General features: G+C 33.4%; 1 protein-coding gene across 1 annotated transcript in view; it reads left to right on the plus strand.

Moving 5' to 3' along the window:
* Window positions 1–27,728, plus strand: part of LOC105193636 (titin) — a 120,914-nt gene that overhangs the window by 55,909 nt on the left and 37,277 nt on the right. The window contains 13 exon segments of the mRNA XM_039450365.1: window positions 3,578–4,350; window positions 4,463–4,922; window positions 4,985–5,085; window positions 5,144–5,241; window positions 5,331–5,551; window positions 8,572–8,646; window positions 10,031–10,135; window positions 10,213–10,606; window positions 10,704–10,773; window positions 10,867–11,673; window positions 12,314–12,380; window positions 14,147–14,200; window positions 15,170–27,613. Of these exon segments, the coding sequence (XP_039306299.1) occupies window positions 3,578–4,350; window positions 4,463–4,922; window positions 4,985–5,085; window positions 5,144–5,241; window positions 5,331–5,551; window positions 8,572–8,646; window positions 10,031–10,135; window positions 10,213–10,606; window positions 10,704–10,773; window positions 10,867–11,673; window positions 12,314–12,380; window positions 14,147–14,200; window positions 15,170–27,613 (15,669 nt within the window).

Below are 27,728 nucleotides of genomic sequence, written 5' to 3' on the forward strand. Positions count from 1 at the left end.
TCTCTCTGATATATTTTGACGACAGTTCTCTTATCGAACTTTTCTCTGTAGAAATACTTTTGAAGAAAAAAGAATGATTCTTAGTGAAAAAATTTTTAACATTATAATGACGCGTAAAAATATTGCATGATAATAATAATATAAAGTTGCGAAGACAGCAATATTGCGACTGAGCGCTCACGCTTACAGATGCGCGACTCACTGACATACCATACACCCGTCTAAACAGGCTGATACTGATTGAATTAGCTTTATTCATTAATTATTGTTTTACTAAATATTATATTACGTAAAAACTGATTCAGGACTTTTCAAATCAATTTTTGATACGGAATAATGCTATGCAATTAATAAGTGCTATTTAAGGAACACCATGTTTGCATACAGATGCAAATTTGCACCAGCATTTTTTTATAACCGCTATTTTTTTAATGCAGTATTTAAATTTAATGGAGTTTTTATTAATACAATGAAATTTTTTGTATTACACTGAAGCAAGTTCACACTTCACCTATTTTCCTTCAAATTAAGGACGTTCTCTCAAAAATCACTTTTCTTAGAATGTCCTTGAAATTTACATCATACGTTAATTTGAAGGTCCTCTATACGTGGCCGAAAGCGCAACATTCGTTGCGGGGTTAAATTTTGAGATATTCGACCTCAAAGTTTCAATATTTAACACAGGATCCATATGAGTGGTCTCTACAAAACGGACATTTTGTTTGATTGTGGAAAAAGTTTTCTTAGGATGTTTTTTAAAAACTAATATATGATGCATTAATATATAAGAAATATTATACAACTTCGAACAAAAGGGCATGCGGTATTCGTTTTCGAAAAATAACTGTGTAAAGTATGCCGTCGAGGCGTTTTTTCGGCCAGCTCCGCGTGACGAACAAGAGAAGCATGCGCGACTTGGCAACGTCGCATCTGCCGAGAAGTTGACAAGAAGCTTGAACGCCGAAATCGTATGACTCGCAAGATGTAAAATGATTTCTTATTTTTATATGCAATATTACATATACATATTATAATAATATTTTTTTTATTTTTTTCACAAATCTACCGTTCTTTAGTCTGCTTGACATCGTGTATTCTTGTGAAAAATAACCTCTCTGTATTGAACCCAAACAGTCGATCGCGTATTTTACGGAAGTTAGGAGCAGAAGCGTATCGTTGCCAGATTGCTCAAAGCGACGCAGTAGTACGATTTTTATACTTCTGCGCAAGATAGGAGGAGCTAAACTACGCAGTGACTCTCGAATAGTTTTCTCTTCAAGAGAAGGTTTTAATACGTGGGCAAGAGCTCGGTTTGGATGAGCACGACTGCGACGAGAGAACGTCCTTAAAAAAAAACATTAAATTAACTGTTTTGTAGAGTTATGAGCCACAATTGTATGTTACAAATTTGCATTTTGTGTGCTACGTCAAGTTCCGAAAGATGTATTCAAACGAAGGGTTAATAATTTACAAAAAGAACTAACCAAATAAAAAACACAAATTATAACTTTAACAGTTTGTAGGGCATGGCCTCCTGAGTACACGTGTAAACTATTAAATATAGATCGTATAATAATTAGATATTGATAGCCAATAAGATGAATCGGAAAAACTTTGAAGGTAACGAATCGGATCGTTCGAGGCAGCATGAATTGCTTCGTAGATTTTAACTAATAATTGTGTAAAGAACCTGATCGGATAATATCTTCTTCTTCCTAAAATCAGTAAAAATTTATAAATTTTAGCATAATTAACAAAAAAGTAAAAGTTGACAAAGATATATACTTAAATAATTAATAAACGATTATGTTAAATAGCGACACTTTTTGGAAAAGTACTAAAATAATTAGAAGTAAACACCATATTTTTTTTTTGTTACTCATTACAAAACAATACTAAAAAAAAAATGGTCATATTGGACGTTTTCTGTAATTTTCTTTATTTTTCTTACAAGCGTCGATGTTAAAACTAATGTACAGTTTGTGCCAGGTATGCTTGGGGTCCGATTCTAGGTCCACGTTTTGTTCTTAGTTGTTTTTACGTTCATGACTATTATAATCGGATGCTGCGTCAGCGATCATGAATGTATCGTAGTATTAGTAAATTATGTTTTGACAGCCGACCGATGTAACCTTAGTTTTGATCGGTAAAATCCCAGAAATATTCCAAAGCTTAATTGAAAGAAAGCGGATCGAAGCCTTTGATATATCAGATAAGTTGTAGTTTTAAAAATAAAAAGTACTATTATTTGGCAATAAGAAAATATCCTTTGTGAGCTGTTTTTCTCACTATTACAAGTAATAATAAAACTTGGTGCGAGACATTACCGTATTCCTTAATAAATGTAAGGATAGTCAACAACGGAGTGTTTGTGACGATAATTATCAAAGGTTTTGATCAGCTTCCTTTTGATTAAGCTTTGGAATATTTCTGAGATTTTACCGATCAAAACTGAGGTTACATCGGCCGGCTGTCAAAACATAATTTACTAACACTACAATACATTCATGATTGCTGACGCAGCATCCAGTTATAATAGTCATGAACGTAAAACCACCTAAGAACAAAACATGGACCTAGAATCGGACCCCAGGCATACCTGGCACAAACTGTACATGATTTTTTCTGCTCTTTATTTGCAAATTAAATGTTTTAAATAAAGTTCTAAAAGTATAAACCCACCTATTTTGTCAATTGGTATACTATTGTATTTTGACAAGCTGATTACGAATATGATCATGAAAATCGCCAAAAATTTATTTTCAAGGTCAAAACTCAAAAAATTAAAAAATGATTACTTTTTTTATATTATTTTAACAATTATTACCGATATTATTAATAAATATTTTACTAATTTATAACATTAACTTTAGATAAAGTTCATAGTGTTACCTTTAGCTAACATCACTTCACCTTTTCTCAAGTAATCTGTCAAAATTTAATCCTTGCTTAAAGTAGTGTAATTCCGTACATTTATCTTAATGGGTGCTAAAAAAATCTTTTTTTTATTAATTAATTATTGTTGAGTGGCTGTCTATACCCAATACTTTACATGTTCAGGAGGCTTTTCTCTACAAATTATTTAATTATGATTGCGTTTCTCATCTGGCGAATTCTTGTTAGAATAAGAGATTATACCATATGTACTAAGGGTTCTCAATTATTTTTGATGGACGCTCTAAAAATTTATAAGATTTCCGTGATCCGGCAAACTTTAACAAGCCTTATACGTTTAAGAACCTATACATTAATTTAAAGAAACGTGATTTTCTTTCTTTTGGTTATATTAAATTTGAGAAATGACAAGTAATTAGGACTAATTTTAGGACATATTTACGCCCACTTACCAAAATAACATTATTTTTTTATTTATTATTATTTTATTAACGTCCATAAAAAAATATCTGCGATCCAAATTTTGGTTCGCCATGTGGTGACCTCTAATATATGTAAATCAATTAACAATGATTTGCGGAATAACAAGCATGACATAAATGTATATACGGCAGGTATTGATGATTAATATTTTATACTTCCAATTACATATGCGCACACATTACACAATTTATCTTTTCAGAAAAAGAAGAAGAAGGCGTAGCACCACATTTCTCGACACCGATTAAACCGTTAATGATTGAAGAGCACACTCCTGCTTTATTAGAATGCGTAGTAAGCGGTACGCCATTACCTGAAGTGAAATGGTATCGCGGTGAGAAAGAAGTGAAACCAGATGAAAGAACTGAAATGATTTTCAATCCAACAACTGGAGAAGCTAAGCTAAAAATTTTAGAACCAATGCCCGAAGATGAAACAGTTTATCGCGTTCGTGCTGTAAATAAATATGGCCGCGCTGAATGCAGAGCTAATTTAGTGATTAATAACATCATTAAAGTAAGCACACCAGTTGTTCTTAGAGCACCGCGAATTACACGACCTTTGCCTGCCCTGATAGCTGAACGCGGAAAGCCTTTGAAACTTGTAGCTGATTTTGAGGGCATACCGAAGCCAGAAGTCAAATGGTTCCGCAATGGTATTGAAATTACACCGTCTGATATACGTAAAATGAATATCTACGAAAGTACAGCCGAATTAAATATAACAGAAGTAACAAACAAGGATAGTGGCAAGTATGAGATAAGAGTTCGAAATGAAGCTGGTGAAGCAAGAAGCTCGAGTTCCGTTACCATTAAAGCACGTAAAGACTCTACAAGTGAAGTGAAAGCACCAATGTTTGTGGAACCCATCCAGCCTCAACTTGTTGCAGAAGGAGAAGTTGTCATTATGGAAACACGAGTGGAATCATATCCAGCAGCATCCTTTCAATGGTTTCACGAAAGCAAACCTCTTGAGGTACTTTTTCCAACTTTTTATGAATATTTGAAATTAAGATTTTTAATTCTTATGTAAAGTAATAAACAATATTATCCAGAATTTCATAAAATTAATATAATTTGTATTGCAGTCGACACCGCAGGTAAGAATCGTGACTCAAGAGAATCGATCAATCTTAATGATGAAAGAAATCACATCAGAACTTGCTGGTAATTACACGTGTCGTGCTGAGAATGTCGGGGGTTCGGTAACTTGTACAGCCACCGTTAACTTAACGGATATAACATGGGAACAAGCAACTGAATTAGTTTCACCTACATTCATTAAAAGATTGTCTCCCTTAAAAGTCATGGATGGTGAGAGTGCTAATTTAACCTGCATCGTTGAAGGGAAACCAACTCCTAAAGTAGAATGGTACCATAACGACATGCCGGTTAAAGAAGGCAAAGAAATTACAATTGTTCAAGACACGGAGGGTGTTTGCAGCCTAGCCATTGCCGAAGTGTTTCCAGAAGATGCTGGAGAATATACCTGTCGTGCAGTGAATCCTATTGGCGAGACTGTTTGCACATCATCGCTCATTGTTGAAGGTATGCCATTCAATGTGAATAACTGGAGTATTTACATTAACTGTCTATTTTATAAAATTTAGCGTACGAGTATGTGCCTGACTCGGAAATTGCATCTTCGATTATCGCAACATCCCTTACCACAGGGCCAAGCGAATCGGAAGAAGATCTTCTATCTCCAAAAGTAAGTAAAATCTAATATCTGACAGTAGAATTAGGCTTAAAATTCATTTTGTCCTTAGGAAACTCCTATCTTCGACACTGATGTAGAAGAATCCGTACCAGAGATAATTAAGAAGCTTCCTCAGTTAGTTCCTATCAAAGATGGGGAATTAACTAGGTATTACAGAACACTTGTGTGTGCATGCGTGCATGCATGCGTGTGTGTATGTGTATGTACGTATGTAACTGTTATCTTTTCTTATGTAGATTGGAAGTGAAGATAAAAGGCAAACCAAAACCGAAAGGAAAATGGTATAAACAGGGCGTGGAAATAGTCTCGTCACAAGAATTCCAAATTGAAGAATTTGAAGATGGTACATCAGTATTAACAATTGCTGAAACTTTCCCCGATGACACTGGCGAAATCACATTTGAGGCTTACAATTCTCTCGGTGTATCAACTACGACAACGTATTTATCAGTAGAAGGTAATATCTTTCTTACTCTACTACAAATTCGAAAAGCTTTTTTAATCCGGTTACGCTAATTCTTTTCAGCTACGCTCTTCAATCGGAGAAGCGTCATCAAAATCCTAGAGCATCCTAATAAAATCCGCTAATTATCCTACATCTTTTACATCAGTCACATCAAACACAACATCCTCGATTGACACTGTAAATCTTCCACCTTATTTTTAACATATTTCATACATGTTTACGTATCTCTTTGGTTATGCTCAAATTCTTTTATTTAAATATTAAAAGGACAGGAGGGATTCACTATCAGTCAGTCCTATAAGATTGTATAATTCTACAAGAAGCTTTATGAGTATTTAAACAAAAGTATATACCATTTTAAAGTACATTCAATGTCTCATTTCGTTATTGCAAAATATGTCATCTAAATCTCTGTTATTGTTTCTTATAACTATTATGTATAAGGGAAAGTAGGGTAAATTGGATCGTTTCAAAGGACCATTTCAATTTGAATGAATACGGTTAAGCAGATTTGCGTGCCATTTGTAATGTAAAGTTCTTATAAGACACCAAACATATAACAGTAGTTAGACAAACAAAATAAAACAAAGGTTAAGACTCTTATAAATAAATTAAAATTAGAGAATAGTGAGCTCGAGAGCCACGCAGGATGTCAGACGCAAATAAATAAATCAACGCATAACTCCAATGTTAGGCAAACATTTCGACCTTTAATGACGGTCTTCTTTAGTACAGATATTACAAGTCTATAAAACAACAAATTAATCGCACTAGTTAAGATCTGAATTTATCGAAATAAACAAATAAAGATCAAAAATAAAAAATGAAAACAAGTTACCGAATAAATAGAAATTGTGCAAAACCGCGGTATACCTACATCTTATTTCAACGTCTTAGCATAATAACATTATGAACGACCTCACAGAGCGTGTGCAGAGACAAGAGTTTCGTATAACCATATAGATTGCTTGCTAACAAATAAATAAATAAATAAGAAAATGATATTAAAATAATGACTTTAAAACTTGTAACAGCCAACAATACAAATTAAATTGATAAAAAGAAATAAATGGAAAATAAATGAAAAAAATAAATAAATATATAAAAATAAATATGAAAGCTGTACAAGTCATAAGATATAAAATTGTAAAAAAACGCATTATAAACATTATGCAAATTCAAAAAAAGGAAAAAGGAAATAAATCGAAGCAAAAATTATGTACAAAATACCTCTAAGCACCAAAACTCGTGTCACAGCCTTGAGATGGGATGTTACATCTCGGTGAGAAAAGATACAAATAATAAGGACCGAAACGAGATAGCCTCGGTGGTCCGAACGAAAGGAATAGAGGAAGAAGGGGTGATGAACCTAAGAAGGGAAAATACGATCGACGATAGGAAGATACGAGAGAAGTTTGGTATCTCTTTGTTTATTGAGTCCATGCAATTGATTTTTAATGTGTAACATCTCGGATATGATCCTAGAAATGTTAAATTAATAAAATATTATGGGATTATCGGACTCTGAATAATTAAATTTTATTGATTTCAATTCTAATTATATAAATTGTTACTAATTTTTTTGTAATAAAATCTTTATTTTTGACTGTCAAATTGCTTGTTTTTACACAATACTTAAAAAAATAAAAATAATAAAAAATAATTAAAATTTTCTAAAATTTTATATAAAAGTCGATAAAAATATAAGTATCCGATTTGCCTCAAAGAGTAGTTCGATTTGGAACCAATGATACATTTTTCATTATAGATCAACATAAGTGAGAAATACGTCAAAATGGTCTTAAGTAAAAATAAAAGAAAATAAATTATTTTTCAAACGACACCTTCAGTATGATCAAATTTTATTTGCGCTTTACAGAGAACAAAATTTGCAAATAAATCTGATTTATTCTACTCTCCCCTAATATGGACATATTTTTGACTAGTCTTCTAATGTAATTGAAAAAATAACTTTCAAATTTACCAAATTTGATAGCACAGCTGCTTTCGTTATATATAGGTTTTCCTTGAAGCTTTCTCTTTAAGAACGCTTAAATATGTTCACATCAGGAGACTGTCAGTTGTAATGCTATTTTCGAGTTTCCAGGTGGTAAAACTAGTCGAATATTTGCCCAGACATTATTAGGTTGAATAAACAATAATAGAGACTGAGCAACTTATTAATCGACGAGATAAGCCATTAAATATACTTTAAAATATCCTTTTTTTAAATTATCATAAACTTTCTCGCAAATATAATGTATACGCTCTTGTGGGACAGAATTTATTTATTACGAGGATTGCCCAAAAGTAACGCCTCACATTTTTTTCTCAAAAACTATTTATTCTACAACAATAAACTTTACACATATAAAAGAATGTTTTATCTACTCATTTTATTTTTCCACATAATCTCCTTCAAGTTTTACTGCCTTCCTTCAGCGATACACTAAAACGTGTATGCCCTGTCGATACCAGTTCTCGCTCTGCTTATGGAGCAAGGTTTTCACTGCGCTAATCACCTCTTCGTCTTCAAAATGTTTTCCACGAAAGCGCAGGGGACGTTTCGATTTAGCATGATAAAGCTCGTCCTCACACAAGCTTGAGGACTTCTAAACACATCACAATACTAGGTTGAACAGTGATACCCCATCCATCGTACAGCCCTGATCTGGCTCCCTCAAAATTCCATTTATTCGAGCCACTAAAGGATAGCATTCGTAAGAAACATTTTAAAGACGACGAAGAGGTGATTAGTGCAGTGAAAACCTGGCTCCGTAACCAGAACAAGGTATTGACAAGACTACACGCCCTAATAAATCGTTGGAGAAAGGCAATAAAACTTGAAGGAGATTGTATGGAAAAATAGAGTAAGTAGATAAAACATCATTCTATTATATATGTAAATTTCATTTTTGTAAAATAAATGGTTTTTGAAAAAAAAATGTGGGGCATTACTTTTTGAGCAACCCTCGTATATGTTTCTTATACTCTCTCGCTTTGTCAATTAGGTATACTCGGAACAAAAGAATACAGAAAACCAGAATGGGTCACACAAATGGAAGAAATGAAAGAGGTTTTAAGAGGTATAATTTGCATTTATCTTTTAAACACGTTTGATTGCATGCCAAGTGATGCAAAGTGCACTTTCGAGCAACAGCCTGGATGACTGCAAGAAACGAGAATTTTCAAAAGGATAGCTCAATTATGATTAGTGAATTTTCATCAATGAGAATCTTATTGAATATTGATAGTGCCAAGTTGTTTCTTGAAGCTGAGATTTTCAAAAAAATACTTTTTATTGAGAATAGTAATCAGTTTTTACGGGAACTCATCAAAAAAATTATACTGCAATATAATTTATTAATATTGCGATGAAATACGATTTCGCTATCAAGAAAAGACACAATATGTCATTATTTGAATCAAATCAAAACTATATTGATTTTAAGTAGATACGTAAAACACGATAACGCCAGTAATAAAACTTGAGAACTCTAATATAATAAAACACGAGCAAGAAAAATTTAAACAAACTAAAAAATATTAAACATGTCAAAATTGTTTATTATTAAATAGAAAGGTTGCAAATATAATGTTAAAAAAATTATCGGTAAACTGCTTGCAACTATCAACTTTAACATTGATAAAACGTTTAAGAAGACAAACAACGATTTGATATTCGAAGAAAACAATCTCAAATGCATTGATAGAATACAGGAAAACATTATTCTCGAATTTGAAGAGTTCACATTATCAAAGAGCAAAAGAAAAATTTTCAAATATTTTTACTAAAATCATTATTAAACAGGCAAATTCTGCAAAGAATTAGAAATGGCTTATCTATTTATCATCAATCAAAAAAAAAAAAAAAAATGTTAAGCATACACAATCAAAATGAACTAAATGTAAAGATGTTCAAAGCCGATACATTTCCGATACATTTACTGTTAAACCGATACAACTATAAAAAGAAATATCATATGTGTCCCAAAAACCTAAAATTTTTTTCTGTTTTAAAATGTTCCAAAAAGAAACAACTCGACAATTAGGCTATGGAATTGCGGGTATTTCTGTTAAAGCCAAAAGAAATCAATCTGGAATCTTTCCAGCAGCTGCATAGAATGGACAGTAAAGAATTATCAGAATTTTTGCGATTTGAAAATTAATACAATAAAAATTTTAAATTAATAAAGAATATAATCATGCATATTTTACAGTATTATAGCAAGTACTGAAGATAAAAGATATACAGTCAGGTAGAATTTGATTTAAGACTAACTGATACGAAGGTGTATTATTTATAAAAATAACTGCATGAATTTTCGTGTGTTTTTGTCTAACTAGCCTACTGACATGAGGCTTATACAAGTAACCTTGGCACCAAATACTGAATCTGGTAAGATATTTAATTTGATATCCATTTCTGTTGTTAAAGTTTTTTATAACCACAACTTCATAATGTTTCAGCTACACAAGCTGTCCCTCGATTTATTCAAGAAATAACGGATATTTATGCAAAAGAAGGAGAAACCACTTTATTTGAATGTGTTTATTCTGGTAACCCCAAACCAGGTAATCACAACACAACGTAAATATTGTGTAACTATGTGTAATAAGTTGTTTTAATCGATTATTTTCTCGCCTCATAGATGTTGTTTGGTACAAAAATGATAAACTTATAATGAATACAGAGAATGTAAAAGTACGTATATTTGATGAAGAAAATAGAACTACTCTAACAATTAAGAAAACTACCAAAAAGGATGATGCCACATATGTTTGCAAAGCTACAAATGAAATTGGCATGATAGTAACAAAAGCCAAACTGCATATCGATACTAGTGAATCACGACCAACGCCAGACGACATAATCAAGGAAGAAGAAAAACCGAAAAAACAAGAAGAAAAACCACAAAAAAAGAAGAAAACCGAATTGAAGAAAGCCAAAGAGATAAAAGAGAAAGTAAAAACTGAACGTATCAAAATTGAGAAAGAAGAAATCCATGAAGAGAAACTTGTTCCGAAGGAACAGATAGAAGAAAAGTCAGTAATCTTACATTTTGTCTTGTTTGGTACATTCCGTATTTGAGCCTAATTTATTTTGTTAATAAATTATACTTCTTGACATTTGTATTTTCAGGAGAATTGTCGATGTTGAAGAGACTCAACTATTAGAAACTACAGAGTTAATAGAAGATAAACCCGAAGAGGTATTATAACATATACAATTTTTAAACTATCTCGATTATAACTATGTATCTTATAGAAATTTATGAATTACTGTTTTATCTTGCACATTTTAGGTTTCTAGAGCACAAAGAATAGTGCCGATTCAAGAACCATTAGTAACCGAAGCAACAGCTACCTTGAAGAAAATTGACGATCAAAAATCACGAGAATACAAACCTAAAATCAAAGAACGTGCCAAACAAATTATCGAAGAGCGAGAAAGTGTCGTTGTGTCAGAAATCACAAGTGAAGATATTGCTCCTGATTTTACTATTCAAACAAAGCTTGACCACGCTCAAGTTACTTCAGAAACTGAAGAGAAAGTTTCTGTCTCAGAAGCACATGTAGAAACTAGCGTGCAAGAAACAAAACGTATGGAAGCAAAGTCGAAAAAGGTAAAGAAAATAAAAACGGAAAAGATTAAAGAAGATATTACTATAAAGGAAATTGTAGAGCGACAAAAAGAAAATATAGCTCGGGAAGTCGATGAAATAATGGAGGTACTTGATGTCAAAGAGTTTGGCCCAGGGGAATCTCCTCTTAGAGAACTCGCGACAATTGGCTACTTGGTCCGACAAGGTGTTTCTATAAACGAGATCAATGAATGCCTTTACAGAACTGAGATTTTTTCCGCACTAAAAACACCTGATGCTCAAAATGCTTTGGTTCAGTTGGTGGAAAGAAAAGGCCATGGTCCGTTAATCACCCAAGTACTTATTGAAGAGACAACTACTGATGAGAACTTCGTTGCAGCCACTGTCGGTTTTCGCGCTTTTATGAGAATGGTTGAGCTTCAGCATGCAACCGTAGAAGAAGTCATTACACATTTTGCTCCTGAAGATTTTAGGCCACGTGCTTGGGAAGTTACAGAAATTTCCGAGGTACAGATGTTACAATATAAATATTACAATATTTAAATTAATACTTACACAGACTAAAAAAAAATTGTTTGAAATTAACTAAAACTAGACTAAGTATTTCTTATACAATAAATTTTAACGTACTGTATCCAAATTTGTAAGTAAAAATGCTCTATTTTGTCCAGTTTTTGAGATAATTAACGTCAATAAAAAACACTTTTTCAAAAATTCATAACTGGTAAATTTATGTGCCACAGACTTTGAAAAGAACTTAAATTAAAATTTGAACTTTATTATTTAAAATAAAAATAAATCTTTTTAATTAAAACTCATTCAAAGTGTCTAGTACATTAAGTTTACTACCTATAAATTTATAAAATACAACATTACAAAAATACAACATGAAAAATATTTTTCGGAAATTTCAACTTCAATTATCTTAAAAACTTAATGTAAGAATACTTTTACTTATAGATTCAGATTCAGCATCAAAATTTATGAGAAAAATCTACTTTGGTTCTAATTATTTTTTACAAATTCTTTGTTACTTTGTGTTATTAGAAAAAAAAATGATCTGTCTTCTTTTCTATTTTCGTGAATAAAATATGTGCTGTAATATTTCCAGCAACATAAAGATTTCCTTTTTTATTTTTGTCCTCAGGTTGAAACTGAGCAACATGCTACAGAAAGAGTAGATATTGTTCGCAAAATGGAAGTTCATTTTATGGGTAAGTTAAAATTTGTAGACTATGTGTGTATGTTTGATTTTTCTATACACGCACGCGCGCGCACACACACACTTCTAAAAATTGTATACAAATATATATAAAATTTGGATTGATTTAAAATTTCTTTCGATATTTTTGTTGTTCATACACAGTAAAAAAATTTGTGTATTTGCGTTAAAATAAATCCTAGTTAAAACTTTTGTGTTGAATTTGTAACATATCCAAGTGTTCTTTTAACATAATATGATTATGTTATTTGAAAATTTTGTGTTGAATTGATGTTCAACATTTCTTGGTGTATAAATAACACAATTTATAGATAAAAAGAGTAAATAACATAAAAATAATGTAGTTTTAAAACAAATTTTTTTTAAATAAGTAAGAAACATGTACGTAATGTTAATTTTACTGAAGAAATATGTTCCATGCCATTAATTACACATTTTATATGTTAAACTATACAAATAATTTGTGTTATTTTCTTTCTTCAGCAGTTGCCATCTGTTAAATAGACATACACTGTAAAAACAGATGTGTTATTAAGTGTATTATATTAAATCAAACGCATATAATATGTGTATAATTAATGCACGAATCGTTGAATAACATTTAGAAAAAAACAACACATCACTAAGATTACACACAGAAATTACACATGAAGCTTCTCAACATTGAAAAAAATGAATAAGTAGTTGTTATTGGTAAAAGTATATTTTTATATTTATTTGACTAGGAATTTTTTGTTCTTTCAATCGATTGGCGCAATCAGTTTTCCTCTACAGTCAATTTTTAACAATTTGTTTATAACAATTAATTGCAAAGTCGATTTTTGCAACGTGTTTTTTACAATAATGTTTTTTTATGCTTTGGTACTATTTCTGGCAATTGTTATTTTTTTACTATCTTTTTTGATCTGGTCATGAGCAGCAACAGGTTTTAATTATTTATATAATTTATATTAAAAATATCTAACAATAAGACTAAATAATCAAAGGGCTAGTAAGAGTATTTGCACGATATTCAAGACGCAAGTTTCTTCTTATTCAAATCAATTTTACTTTAAATATAACTTTTTATTAAAAGTATCACAAGCGTATGATTAGCTCAAAGGGTTAACATATTAAGTTATTGTTCCAAAGATCTTAGGTTCAAATCCCGCCGTGTCGATGCGTTTTTAAAAATTGTAAAACAATGCGTAATTGAAATTAATAAAATAAAAGAATCTTATATGCGAAACAGTGAATACAAATATAAGCTATAAGAATAATAAGCTCTGTAAAAAATTTTTTTTTTATTTTTGGTTTACCTATACGTTTCTTGAAAATTTACATACTTTATGTGTGAAAATGTGCATTTACACGCATGTAGATGTGAAAAAAGTGATTACAAAGATTACACACGTAAAATTTGTTAAAGTGACACATTTTGTTTTTATTGTGTATTTCATATGTTAAATGTCACTGAGATCTACAACATACTATTTCAGTTAAATTTAACATTATAAATGTGTCTGTGTGACATTAAATATGTTTACAAAATTATGTGATAGTGTTACATTTTTTGTGTTAATTTATTACATAATATTTATGTAATTGACTAACATATTTGCCTTGTGTAAAATTAACTTAAAAATTTGGGTGGACCGTTTGGGACATGCAAAATGTGTTAAATTCAACACAAATTTTTTTACTGTGTATTGTTACTTTTCGCATATAAATAATGATTCATTTTAAATTTTTCAAAACATAAGCATTTTCTGTTTACAGAGATGAGGGACGAAAAGAAAGCTACTCACGTACAGGATATTCGAGAAATTGAAGGTTTGGAATAAGTTTTGACGCATAAAGATATCTATTTATATGGCTTACTAATTTAATGAATTAGTTTCTTGCTATAACAGCTGGTCTTATTGCTATTATTTAGTCATACTTTTATCGTTAGCGTACAATTGATGCTATATCATATATATTTATAATTTTAATTAGATTCTGAATAAACACAAATTTCTTTTGCTATCTTGTATTACAAAAAACAACGCTTACATCTATTTTTATGTTATGATTATATAATTTTGTAAAAATTAAATTTTTAATCAATATCACATTTTTTTACGATATTTTCAAAATACTTCTTCATTTACATAAATATTTTAACACTTAGAAAAACTACTAAGATACAATGTTCACAACTGTAACTGTTTTATCCTTTCACTGTTTTATGCTTTCAGATGTATGAAGCTTTATTTGATTGAATAATAGCTGTGCCATTTTTTGCTTACGCCGCTATGCTTTCCACACGCGACAAATCCTATTTCCTTATCTAATACAATATTTACCGTCGCATTTTAATCAGCTATTTTCATATCAGCTTCGAAATCAATGCTTTGCGATTCACATGACGATGCTCACTCGTGCTGCACCGATTGTGCCTTAAAATGTAAGTTCTATACATTTGTCGATACTTTGCTTAATACGAAATAGTATGAGACCTAAAAATATAGCATAAACACAAAATTAATAATGTTACATTTTATTAAATTTACAATGAATTTACAGAATCATACTTTTTAAAAAATTTAAACACTTGTTTTTGTTTGTTTGTTGAGCACGTTCATATCGTAATCAAATACCCGCTCTTTAATTGTAAAGCACAGTATGCGAGATATAAAGAATGAATGAGTGAGTGAGTAAATAAACGAGTGAATGAATGAAAGTAAGAGAGTGAACGCAAAAATAAAGACATCACGCAACACTCACGTCTGACACAAAATTCTCACATACTTTCCACAGAATACGAGGATACACGGCAGGCACACACAACATTGCGCAAACGTAAAGATAGAAAATCAAAGGATCAAATCGAAGAAACAACACAAGATAGGGAAGAGGGGGTTCAATTAATAAAAATCGAGGAGATCGAAGAGATTGAAAAAGAAAGAAAAAAGGAAGAAATCGAGGAAGAAATTATTGAACTCGAACGGGATTCAAAAGGCAGATTGATTCGTAAACAAAAACAAGATGTGGAAAAACAAATAGACATAGAGGAAGAGGAAGAAACAATTGAAAAAGTTAGAAAAAAATTAACACCAAAAAGATCAAATATTGGTAAAGATGATATAAAACTGGAAGAAATAGAAGAATTTGAAATAATAAAGGATCAGTTATTACCATCTATGGCTTTGAATGTATCTAGTCAACGAAATCAAATAATACCATTAGACCGTATAATCGAGCAAGCACCTGGCAAACCTGAATTGAAGAAAGCTAAATATACGTTAGACACTGTTACCGCGCTAATGGAACAAATAACGTCGGTACATGAAAAAGAAATTGATCAAGTAACGAGTATCAAACCTAGTGAACGTAAAGCTTCAATATCAATCTCATCAATAGAACCATATTCCACCATAGAAACTACTGCACATATATCTACTGACGAATTCTCTGAATCTTTTAAACCTATTTCTTGCGAAGCTATACCTTCTGTAATTATGAAAGAAAGTCTTCTCATCAGCGAAACACTCACTCAGAATGAGGATGTATCAAATTTAACTTTGATTACGCCGGAAATGGGTCGAAAAGCAGACGTGCAGATCACTATGCAGGAGGCTACAACTATTAGAGAGACCATAGTTAATCAAAACGAAATACCTACCGATGATTTTATAACACCTTTAAGCGTTAAAGCGGAGGATATTTTTTTACCTCAAATATCACTCTCCATTTATGAAATACAGGAAGGTTTAGTTGAAGATAAATTAGAACCTGTGAAAACGGTTCTTACAAAACCTCGAGTGAACATCAATGCAATGGAACCTCTAATAGTAGAAGAAATACATTCCGAGGACAAACCAGGAAAGTATTATCCAGAGTTAATAGTGCCTACTGAAGTTGCTACTGAAATGGTAATTTCACAGCAACAACGAGTTACCGAAGAGATGAACGCACCTGAAAAAGAAGGAGCATATATTCCAGGTAGATTACCACCAAGTCAAACAGCCCAAATCGGAATCTCCTATGGGAATGAGACGGCTGTTATTCGTCACGATCTCGTGCAGGAGCGTGAAGGCGAATATATTCCCGAACGAAAACTAGATTCTTTTGAAGCTACACCAAATATAGCCCTTCTGGAAGGAGTCACAATCTCAATGATAGATACTCAACAAAAAGAAGACGATTTAACAATCGAAGAAAGCAAACAGGTCATGGCCGACTTGAATGTCGTGGAAATTATGTCAGCTGTGACATTAGAAACAATGACTACTGAAAAAGAACAAGAATATCACCCTGAAGAAGGGCCTACTACCAAATTGGCTATTACATCAATCTCTCCATTGGAAATTGGTTCCGTAACAGATACAATTGTTCAAGAATCTGAAGGAACTTATTGTACCGATCAAAAACCATCTGAAGTATTAGCGGAAACATCGGTTAAACCGGAAGAATATATCTTAATATCTGAAGTTCAAACTGCGGACTATCCCGCGGATTTAAAAGATACACTCAAATATGTCTCAGAAAACAGTGTTATGTCTATTCAGTTAACTGAAGCAAAAATTATTCTCGAAACACTCACTCACGATCGAGAGGCTAGCATGAAGGAAGTTGCTAAACCGGAAACTCATATAATCGAGACAGTTTATGATGCTGTCAGAGGTATTGAGATATCGCAAACTACTTCTATAGAAAAAGAAGCCGAACTGAAAATCTTTGAAATGCCAGAATCACATCGCGGTAAAACAGTGCCTACTCATCCAATGATCTCACTTGAAGTTCAGGAAACCCAACCTGACAATAATTTAGGTGAAATCACAAAAGAAGCCTTATCAACTGCTACAGCTAAAATCGAAGCAGTTGGTCTGCAAGAAACGATTGTAGGCGAGACTGTTGCGGCAGAAGGTGTAGTTCCGGCAAGGGAAGATAAGAGTCCTGAGACGATGACTGCTGTAATCTCAATGAATCAGATTGAATGCTTAAACACCACAATGATTGTAACAGGTGAGAAAGAAACTGAATATCTTGAAATGACTGATATTAAAGGTGCATTTGCAAATACTGAATATATGACGCAAGTGGTTCCAATATGCGAACAAGTAAGAACAGAATCGCCAACCGAAGAATACCTAGCGATAGATAAACCTATGAGTGGAAAAGCATATCCATCTCATGTGCCTATAGAAACTATCAGCATCGTTATGCAAGAAACCGCAGAAAAAGAAGAAGTTTATAAAGTGGATGGAAAACCTGAAGAAAAAATAGCGAACATTGAACTCACAGAGATGAGGCCTGGCGCTAGCGTTCTAGAAATAATTCCACATGATCTTGAGAATATTTACACGCCGGATACTGGACCACAAACACATACGGTTGAGTCGTCCATAACTGGTCACACTATCGCATCAACAGGAGAGGTTTTAGTGGAACAAAGTGCTGGAAAAATAAGCAGTGATTTACCGAAATCAAGCAAAGCGGTTGTACAACAAGAAATTCTAGAAGAATTGATAATAACTGAAACAAATGTCGGTGAAGCGGAACGAACCAGGGATAAGGACGCAAGTCCTATTAAACAGAACGCCGCAATTCAAGTATGCGCTCGATCTGAAAAACTGACCGTTACTGAAGTAATAACTGAATTGAAAGAAGAAGAATTGTCAATGGAAAAATTACCAGATGAACGAAGGGTTGTGCTAGATATAACTGATGGCCACGAGATAGCCGAAACACAAGAAATGATTCTTGCAAGCAATATAAGTACATTGAAAGAAGAAAAGCCGAATCAAGAAAATGCCAATCAGTTACAAAGCGGATTAGATGTTGTACAACAAATGGAAGTATCAGTATCTGAAAAAGAATCACCTTTAGAAACAGATATAAAACCCGATATTAAAAAAGTTGGTATTTCTTTTCAAGAAGGAGAAAGTTTGACAATTCAAATTACGCATCCCGAAGATAAAGAAGATATACTTAATGAAAAACAAGCACCAAAAACAGTCGAAGCTACAGTTGATGTAGTAACACAGAATATAGCATCAACATTTGAGATTATTAGTAGCGTTGCTCCAACTGAATTATCTACAGAACCTATTCAAGAAGCACGTCCTAAAGCGACATTATTACCATTTGAAACAGCCGTTGCTGAAGAAGTGCAAACAAGAGAAACTGAAAAACCTTTTCCTCATATACCTGTGCCAGAGAGAAAAGCCGATTTTGAATTTGTAATAGGTGAAAGTCTTGTTGTTTCTTCTGTAATAACAGGTGACAAAGAAAGCATACTTGCAGAAATGGAAAAACCAGAATCAAAATCTGCTATTTTTGATATTCCTACTCATACCGTGGCCGAAGCTGCTGAAGTAACTACAACTGATAATATCAGTGACTTAATACAGGAAGAAACAATCTCCGCAATGGCTACAACCGATCACATCACTCATCATAGTATTGTTACATCTGAAATGTCAACTGGTGACTCAGAAGAGCCTATGCTACAATTCGTCAAACCAGATGCAAAAAGAGTCGATGTATCGTTTGAAGAAAAAACAAGCGTAACAGTGATTGAAACAATTGCGTCTGATAAAGAAAGAGAATATTTTAAAAAACCGGATATTTCCGGTGAAAAAGTTACTACTAGCTTTGACGCTCATAAAATCGCCGAACTCACTGAGATTACACCAGCCATTTATCCAGGAGACCTTAATGTAAAAACACCAGTGGGAGAAGCAGCAAAAGAGGAACGTTTGCCGTTTGAAAGTATCATTCAAAGTGAAACTGTTGCAACAGAAAAAGAAATAGAATTTCAAGATAAACCAATCAAAACAAACACAGCTCAAATATCCGTCGATGAGATTATCAGTGCCACTATGTCTACCGAAATTTTAGGCGAAAAAGAAGATATTCTCCGAATTCCCGAAAGGCCTACAGAGAAAAAAGCCGAGATTCAATTTAACGGACACATTATTGCTGAAAAGACCGAAGTTACTCCAGATTACAATGCTGGAGAATTGATAGAGACAAAACCAATTTCTATTTCAGCCATATTCTCAAATATCCCATTAGAAGCATTAGTAGCAACAGAAACACAGCCAACAGAAACGGAGGCTACACTTGGGAAAGATAAAATACCAATCTTGGCTCAAGCTGATCTTTCAATGATAGTGGAACAAAGCGTGCAGGTATCTTCGGTAATTTTAGAAGACAAAGAAATTGAATATAAATTAAAAGAAATACCAAAAGCAGAAACAGCGGAGAAAAGTCTAATCGATACTCATAGCGTAGCTGAAATAACAATGCAAATTGCTAATTTTAGTACTGGTGAAATAGCTATTAGAGAAACACCATTGGCTGCCATTGCAATTCCAGATCACGTAGTTTTTAATCCATTAATAGAGTCACAGCCTGTTATTCAAGAAGGAGAAGAGCAATTTACACCAGCGTTAATGCCAGAAAATAAAACTGTAAATATCGATATACAAGAAGGTAAAACAATCGCAAGTATAGCACATATAACACCAGCAGATAAAGAATCACCATATATCGTCGAAGAACAACCGTTCAAGCATGCTGCTTCATTTGATATTGATGCTAATCACAGTATAGCAGAAACAACTGCGATAGATATCGAACATGCTATAGGGGAAATAACTATCGAAAAGCCAAACTTTAAAACGATATCATCTACACATGAAGTACATCAAAGTCTTTTGATAAGTGAAGGCATAATTCAAGATACAGAGAAACCTTTCGAAGATAAATTTGTGCCAGAAAAACACAAGATAGAATTATCTATCGAAGAAGGTAAACGCGTTACTTCTATTACAGAAATAAAAATGGCTGACAAAGAAGCTCCTCTCGAAACACAGGAAAATAAATCTTACTCAGCAATCTCGGTTATTATTCCTGGTCACGAAGTTGCCGAGACATCTGAAATAATTCCCAGTTCAAATATAGATAAAATGAGTGAAGTTGTAACACCGTCAAAAGTAACTGCGCTAATTGGTCAAAAACCTTTTGAGACAGTGCAATTGACCGAACAAGTCCTTGTAGAGAAAGAAATAGAACGGATTCAAGAAATACCAGTGACAAAAAAGGAAGCACATATTGTTCTAGATGAAAATAGATTTGTCGCCATTACAGAATCTATTAATGCTCAAGATGTTGAAAAAGAATTTGCTACCAAAAAACTACGTCAAGAGGCAGCAAATCTTTTGATGGAAGGTAAAGAAGTAGCTGAACAAACGGAAGTTAATTTACGCGAAGGACTTGGAGAATTACCTGTAGCATTGAAACCGACTGTATGTGAAGCACATAAAACACAATCTACTTTGGAAGGTATTGATGTCAATGAAACGGTTCCTCAAGAACAAAGTGCAATATTTACTGATAAATTTAAACCTGGTAAGTGTAACGCTGAGATTAACTTTGTAGAAGGGAAAAGTATTACCGTGGATCATATCGTAACACAAGATAAAGAAGAAACAATGAATATTCCGAAATATGAAGAAAATATGGCAAATGTAAAATTAACAAAATCTGGGTTAGATATTGCTCAAAGAGCTCAATTATTTATTGGGCAAAGTATTGAATTGATTAAACCTTTTGAAAAGATAGAAGCGGAAGCTCACGTAAAGCAAGATGCGTTTCAATCTATCATTGTCCATGAAATTCCAAGTGCAGAAAGTGAAGGAACTTTCGATAAGTATCCGAAAGTAATATTTAGCACAGCTATGCCAACATTTGAAGAAGATCATGGTGTGTTTATTACGGAAATAACATCTGGCGAAGTCGAAGCAACATTAGAAGAAAAGAGGCATAAAGCATCGCAAACAGCTGTTCGCACAATTGTTGCCGAAGACGATATGATAGAGACTACGATGATGGAATCACAAATTGATGTACCTGAACAACCTCCTGATTATATTTCAATACCTCAAATTGCTAAGCCGGTCCGAGATATGTTCGAAAGCATTATTATTAACGAAAATATTATTGAAGAACATGAAAAGACTTTTAATAATCTTTTTAAACCTGTAACACAAAAAGCGAATATTGATATTGCGGAGATAAAGTCAGTACAAGTTTCAGAAACAATTGTCGAAGACAAAGAAGATATATTGAATATCGCTTCAAAGCGAACTGAAGTCAAAGCCATGCCAGATATTGATTTATTCCAAACTATTGAAAGCTCTTTCGTGGAAAGTGTACAAAATACTCAAGACCTCCATGACCAAATACCACTTTCCTCTCAAGCAACCATAATTCAAACTACGGTAGAAACAATAGTAAGATCAGAAACAACACCAGCCGAAAGAGAAGATGTTTTTGAGAGCAAGCAACCCGAGGAACAAAGAGGAAAACCTCAATTCGAAGGTCTTACGACAGTTATAATTACTGAGGTAGATTCTAATGAAATTGAAGATATCTTACCTGAAGTCGTTACACCAAAACAACATCAGGCACAAACAAACGTAACAGGAAGAGAAACCGCTGAAATTCTTCAAATAGTTACATCAAATACGACCGAAGATTTTGCAAAACCTACTAAACTGTGTGAACAAAGAGGCAAACCAGGACTTGAAGAATTGTCATCCGTAACCGTTTCCGAAATTATTTTAAATGAGGTTGAAAATGTCCTAGATAGTAAAGTTATTCCAAAAGACTGCAAGGCAAATTTCAATATTTCTAGTAGAGAAGTTGCCGAAATAATTCAAGTAACGGCAGTATCTGTGCCAAATGAATTTACTACAGAAAAATCTAAAGAACACAAAATTATTCAACAAGTTGATGAAATAATTCCGCTAACTGTTTTACAAGTAATTTCTAATGAGGCCGAAGAAGCATTAATTAGCTCTGAGCTTCCAACGATGAAAACAGCGCAAACAAATATGTTCGGTAGAAATATTGCGGAAACAATGCAGGTCTTAACAATGACTAATGCCAAAGAATTTATTCCTGAAAAAGAAATTGAGGAAAAGAAAGGTAAACTTAGTCTCGAAGAACTTACAACTTTAACGGTTTCACAAATAGAAACGCAAGAAATTGAAGATGTCCTTGCTAGTCCCAAAATACCAACTGAGAAAAAAGCACAAATAAGTTTATACGGCGTAACAGACGTAGCAGAAACTACGGAAACAACGACTATATCAAGTCTAGGTAAGTTCATTGAACTTCAAAAGCCCGAAATACAAAAAGGAAAACCGAATCTAGAAGAATTATTATCCTTAAATGTAACGCAAACTGTATTCAATGAAACGGAAGCTTTATTGCCTAGTCCAGAAATGCCTACAAAAAAAATAGTACAAACTAATTTATTTGGTAGAGATATAGCCGAAACAAGTCAAATTGTAACGATGCTGAGCACAGAAGAATTTTCAAAACAAATATCACCCGATGAGCATAAAGGGAAAGTACAAGTAGAAGAACTATCTTCTTTGACCATATCTCAAGTATTATCTCATGAAACTGAAGAAATTTTTGAAAGTTCCGGTGCACCTAGGACTGGACTGATAGCAATGCCTGTTATGTCAGGTAGAGAAATTGCTGAAACATCCCAGGTGATTACTGTCACAAATGTCGAAGAACTTTCAAAATCCAAAAGTCCAGAAAGACAAGAAGGTAAACCACGATTGGATGAGCTTTCTTCACTTATGGTTTCTCAAGTTATTTCTACCGAGGCAGAAACAGAATTGCCGAATTTAGAAAAAATGGATGAGAAAACAGCAATACCTTGTTTTTCAGGTAGAGAAATAGCTCAGAAAATTGAAATTATAACAGCTGCAACAGTTGGACAAATACCAGAAATGGAAAAAAAAGATGACCAAAAAGGAAAACCAAATGTTGAACAAATGAGTTCTATTACTGTGTCTGAAGTAATTTCAACAGAGAAAGAACAAGAATTACAGACACACGAGACACCGAAAGAGCAAAAAGCTTTGCCAAAACTATCCAGCATAGAAGTGGTACAAATGTCAGAAATTTTGACTGTAAGTAACGTAGAAGAACTTCTAAAATCACAAATTCCTGAAGAACATGTAAGCAAACCAAATTTAGAAGAAATAATACCATTATCAATTTTTGAAGTAGCTTATAATGAAGCGGAAAAAGGATTACTCACTCCAGAAGAACCAATTAAACAAACAGCCGAAAAAAGTATGCTGGGTATGCGCGTTGCCGAAAAGTCGCAAATATTTACGTCGTTAACTACAGAGGAGATGAAAGAGTCTGTTAGGCCTGAGACCAAGAAAATTATACCTGAACAAATACCATTTGAAAGTATACAACAGATTGAATCAATTCTTCATGAAAGTGAGCATTCACTTCTCCCCGATAAAAAAGCACCAAGTACAACGGCTGAAGTTTCATTTCGTGTTTCTGAAGGTGTTGAAGTTACTCAAATAACCGTTACGGAAAAAGAAACAAAAGAAATTGTAAAAAGCTTGGAAGAAGCAACTAAACAGACGGCCGAACAGAGTATGCTGAGCATGCCAGTTGCAGAACAGTCTCAAGTGGTTGCATCATCAACAACAGAAGAAATTATAGAATCTTCCAAGCCTGAAATAAAGACATTAATACCGGAACAAATACCATTTGAAAGTATACAGCAGATTGAAGCAATTCCAAATGAAAGTGAACGTTTGCTTTTGCCAGATAAGAAAACGCCAAGTACAACGGCCGATATTTCATTTCGTGTTTCCGAAGGAATCGAAGTTATTGAAGTAACATCCACGGAAAAAGAAACAAAAGAAGTCGTAAAAAGCTTCGAAGAAGCAACCAAAGAGATAGCCGAGCAAAGCATGCTGAGTATGCGCGTTGCAGAACAGTCTCAAGTTGTTGTGACATCAACAACAGAAGAGATGATAGAACCTGTTAAGCCTGAAATAAAGGCAATAACACCGGAACAAATACCATTTGAGAGTATACAACAGATCGAATCAATACCTCATGAAAGCGAACATTTACTTCTGCCTGATAAGAAGATACAAAGTACAATGGCTGATATTTCATTTCGTGTTTCTGAAGGCATCGAAGTTATTCAAGTAACTGCTACGGAAAAGGAAACAAAAAAAGTCGTAGAAAACCTAGAAGAAGCACTTAAACAGACAGCCGAACAAAGTATGCTAAGTATGCCAGTTGCAGAACAATCTCAAGTAGTTGTATCGTCAATAACGGAAAAAATGATAGAATCTATTAAGCCTGAGACAAAGAAAATTATACCTGAACAAATACCATTTGAGAGTATACAACAAATTGAATCAATTCTTCATGAAAGCGAGCATTCACTTCTCCCCAGTAAAAAAGCACCAAGTACAACAGCTGAAGTTTCATACCGCGTTTCCGAAGGTATTGAAGTTACTCAAGTAACCGTTACGGAAAAAGAAACAAAAGAAATTGTAAAAAACTTGGAAGAAGTAATTAAACAGACAGCCGAACAGAGTATGCTGACCATGCCAGTTGCAGAACAGTCTCAGGTGGTTACATCATCGACAACAGAAGAAATTATAGAATCTTCCAAACCTGAAATAAAGACATTAATACCGGAACAAATACCATTTGAAAGTGTACAACAGATCGAATCAATTCCTCATGAAAGCGAAAGTTCATTTATTGCAGATAAAAGTTTAAAAAGTACAACAGCCGAAGTTTCATTTTGCGTTTCTGAAGGCGTTGAAGTGGTTCAAGTAATAGCTACAGAGAAGGAAAAAAAAGAAATTGTAAAAGACATAGATGACACAATTAAACAGACTGCCGAACAGAATATACTGAGTATGCGTGTTGCAGAGCAATCTCAAGTAGTTACATCGTCAACAACAGAAGAAATGATACAGTCTACTAAACCGAAGTTAAAGAAAATAATACCGGAACAAATACCGTTTGAGAGTATACAGCAGATCGAATCAATCCCTCATGAAAGCGAATATCAACTTATCCAAGATAAGATAATACCGAGTACAACGGCTGATGTTTCATTCCGTGTTTCCGAAGGAGTTGAAGTTATTGAAGTAACTACTACGGAGAAAGAAACAAAGGAGATTCTAACAACTCTGGAAGAAGAAATGAAGCAGAAAGTCGAGCTAAAACTGCAAAGCATTCATGTTGCAGAACAGTCGCAAGTAGTTGCGTCATCAACAACAGAAGAGATGATAGAGACCGTTCAGCCTGAAATAAAAAAGATAATACCGGAACAAATACCGTTAGAGAGTATACAACAGACTGAATCAATTCTACATGAAAGCGAAAGTTTACTTCTTCCAGATAAAAAGGCACCGATTACAACCGCTGATATTTCATTCTGCATTTCTGAAGGAGTCGAAGTTACTGAAGTAACTACGACGGAGAAAGAAACAAAGGAAATCATAAAAAGCGCCAAAGAAGCAATGAAACAAACAGCCGAACAGAGCATGTTAAGTATGCCTGTTGTTGAACAATCGCAAGTGGTTACATCAGCAACAACAGAAGATATAATAGAGTTTGTTAAGCCGGAGATAAAACAAATAATACCTGAACAAATACCATTTGAAGGTATACAACAAATTCAGTCAATTCCTCATGAAAGTGAATGTTTACTTCTTCCAGATAAAAAGATACCAATTACAACGGCCGATATTTCATTTCGTTTTTCTGAAGGAGTAGAAGTTATTCAAGTAACTGCTACAGAAAAGGAAACAAAAGACGTTATAAAAATCTTAGAAAAAGCAACCATACAAACAGCCGATCAGAACATTCTTAGTATGCCTGTTGTAGAACAGTCACAAGTGGTTACATCGTCAACAACGGAAGAAATGGTAGAACCTATCAAGCCTGAAATAAAAAGACTAATACCGGAACAAATACTGTTTGAGAGTGTACAACAGATCGAATCAATACCTCATGAAAGCGAACGTTTACTTCTCCCCAATCAAAAGACACCAAGTACAAGAGCCGAAGTTTCATTTCGTGTTTCTGAAGGTGTTGAAGTTACTCAAATAACCGTTACGGAAAAAGAAACAAAAGAAATTGTAAAAAGCTTGGAAGAAGCAACTAAACAGACAGCTGAACAAAGCATGCAAAGTATGCCTGTTGTAGAACAGTCACAAGTGATTACATCTTTAACAACAGAAAATATGACAGAACCTGTCAAGCCTAAGTTAAAGAAGTTAATACCTGAACAAATACCATTTGAGAGTATACAACAGATTGAAGCAATTCCAAATGAAAGAGAACGTTTACTTTTACCAGATAAGAAAACATTAAGTTCAACGGCCGATGTTTCATTCAGCGTTTCCGAAGGAGTTGAAATTATTCAAGTAACTGCCTCAGAAGAAGAAATAAAAGAAGTTGTTAAAAGCTTTGAAGAAGAAACCAAACAGACAGCCGAGCAGAGCATGCTTAGTATGCCAGTTGCACAAAAATCCCAAATAGTTGCATCATCAACAACAGAAGAAATTATAGAATCTGCCAAGCCTGAGGAAAAGAAAATTATTCCACAACAAATACCATTCGAAAGTGTATTACAAATTGAATCATTTCCTCAAGAAAGAGAACGTTCACTTACTCCTGACAAAAGGAGAACAAGTGCAACGGCTGAAGTTTCATTCCGTATTTCCGAAAGCGTAGAAGTTATCCAAATAACTGCTAATGAGGGAGAAACTAAAGTAGCCGCAGAAAGTTTAACAGAACCACTTAAACAGATAGCAGAACAAAATATGTTAAGCATGACCGTTGCTGAAAAATCTTACGTAATTGCGTCATCAACAACGGAGGAAATAACGGAATTTATTGAACCTGATGTAAAGAAAATAACACCAAAACAAATACCGTTTGAAGGTATACAACAGATGGAACCGATTACACACGAAAGTGAAGATAACTTTGTCGCTGAAAAAGCAGCAACAACCGCAACAGCAGAAGTTTTATTCCGTACTTCCGAAAGTCTTGAAGTTATACAAGTAACTGCTACAGAAAAAGAAGCAAAGGAAATCATCAAAGGAGTCGCTAAAGAAGTAAACGCGCAAGCAGACGTAATTGAACAAAAAGTTGCTTTGAAAACTGAAATTCTTCCAGAAAATGTAGTATCAGAATTCAAGGTTCCAAAACCAGAAAGCAAAACAGCTCATAGAATAAAAGATGAAAAACAAGGTGTAATAGTTACTGAATTGCAACACGTTACCGAAATAGAATCAAATTTGCCTGAACCCGTCATACCGGTAGTACCAAAGTTTGCAAGCACATCTAGCGAAGCTGACTACTTGGAAAAAATTATAGGTAAGTATTATATGAATACAAAGATACGATTATTGTTAGCATTGACAATTCATACGTGACGTTTAGACAAATTAACGAGACACAATGATCCAAACAAAGAATAGCAAACAAATTA

The sequence above is a fragment of the Solenopsis invicta genome, chromosome 6 (assembly GCF_016802725.1).
Source record: "Solenopsis invicta isolate M01_SB chromosome 6, UNIL_Sinv_3.0, whole genome shotgun sequence".
Classification (NCBI taxonomy): domain Eukaryota; kingdom Metazoa; phylum Arthropoda; class Insecta; order Hymenoptera; family Formicidae; genus Solenopsis; species Solenopsis invicta.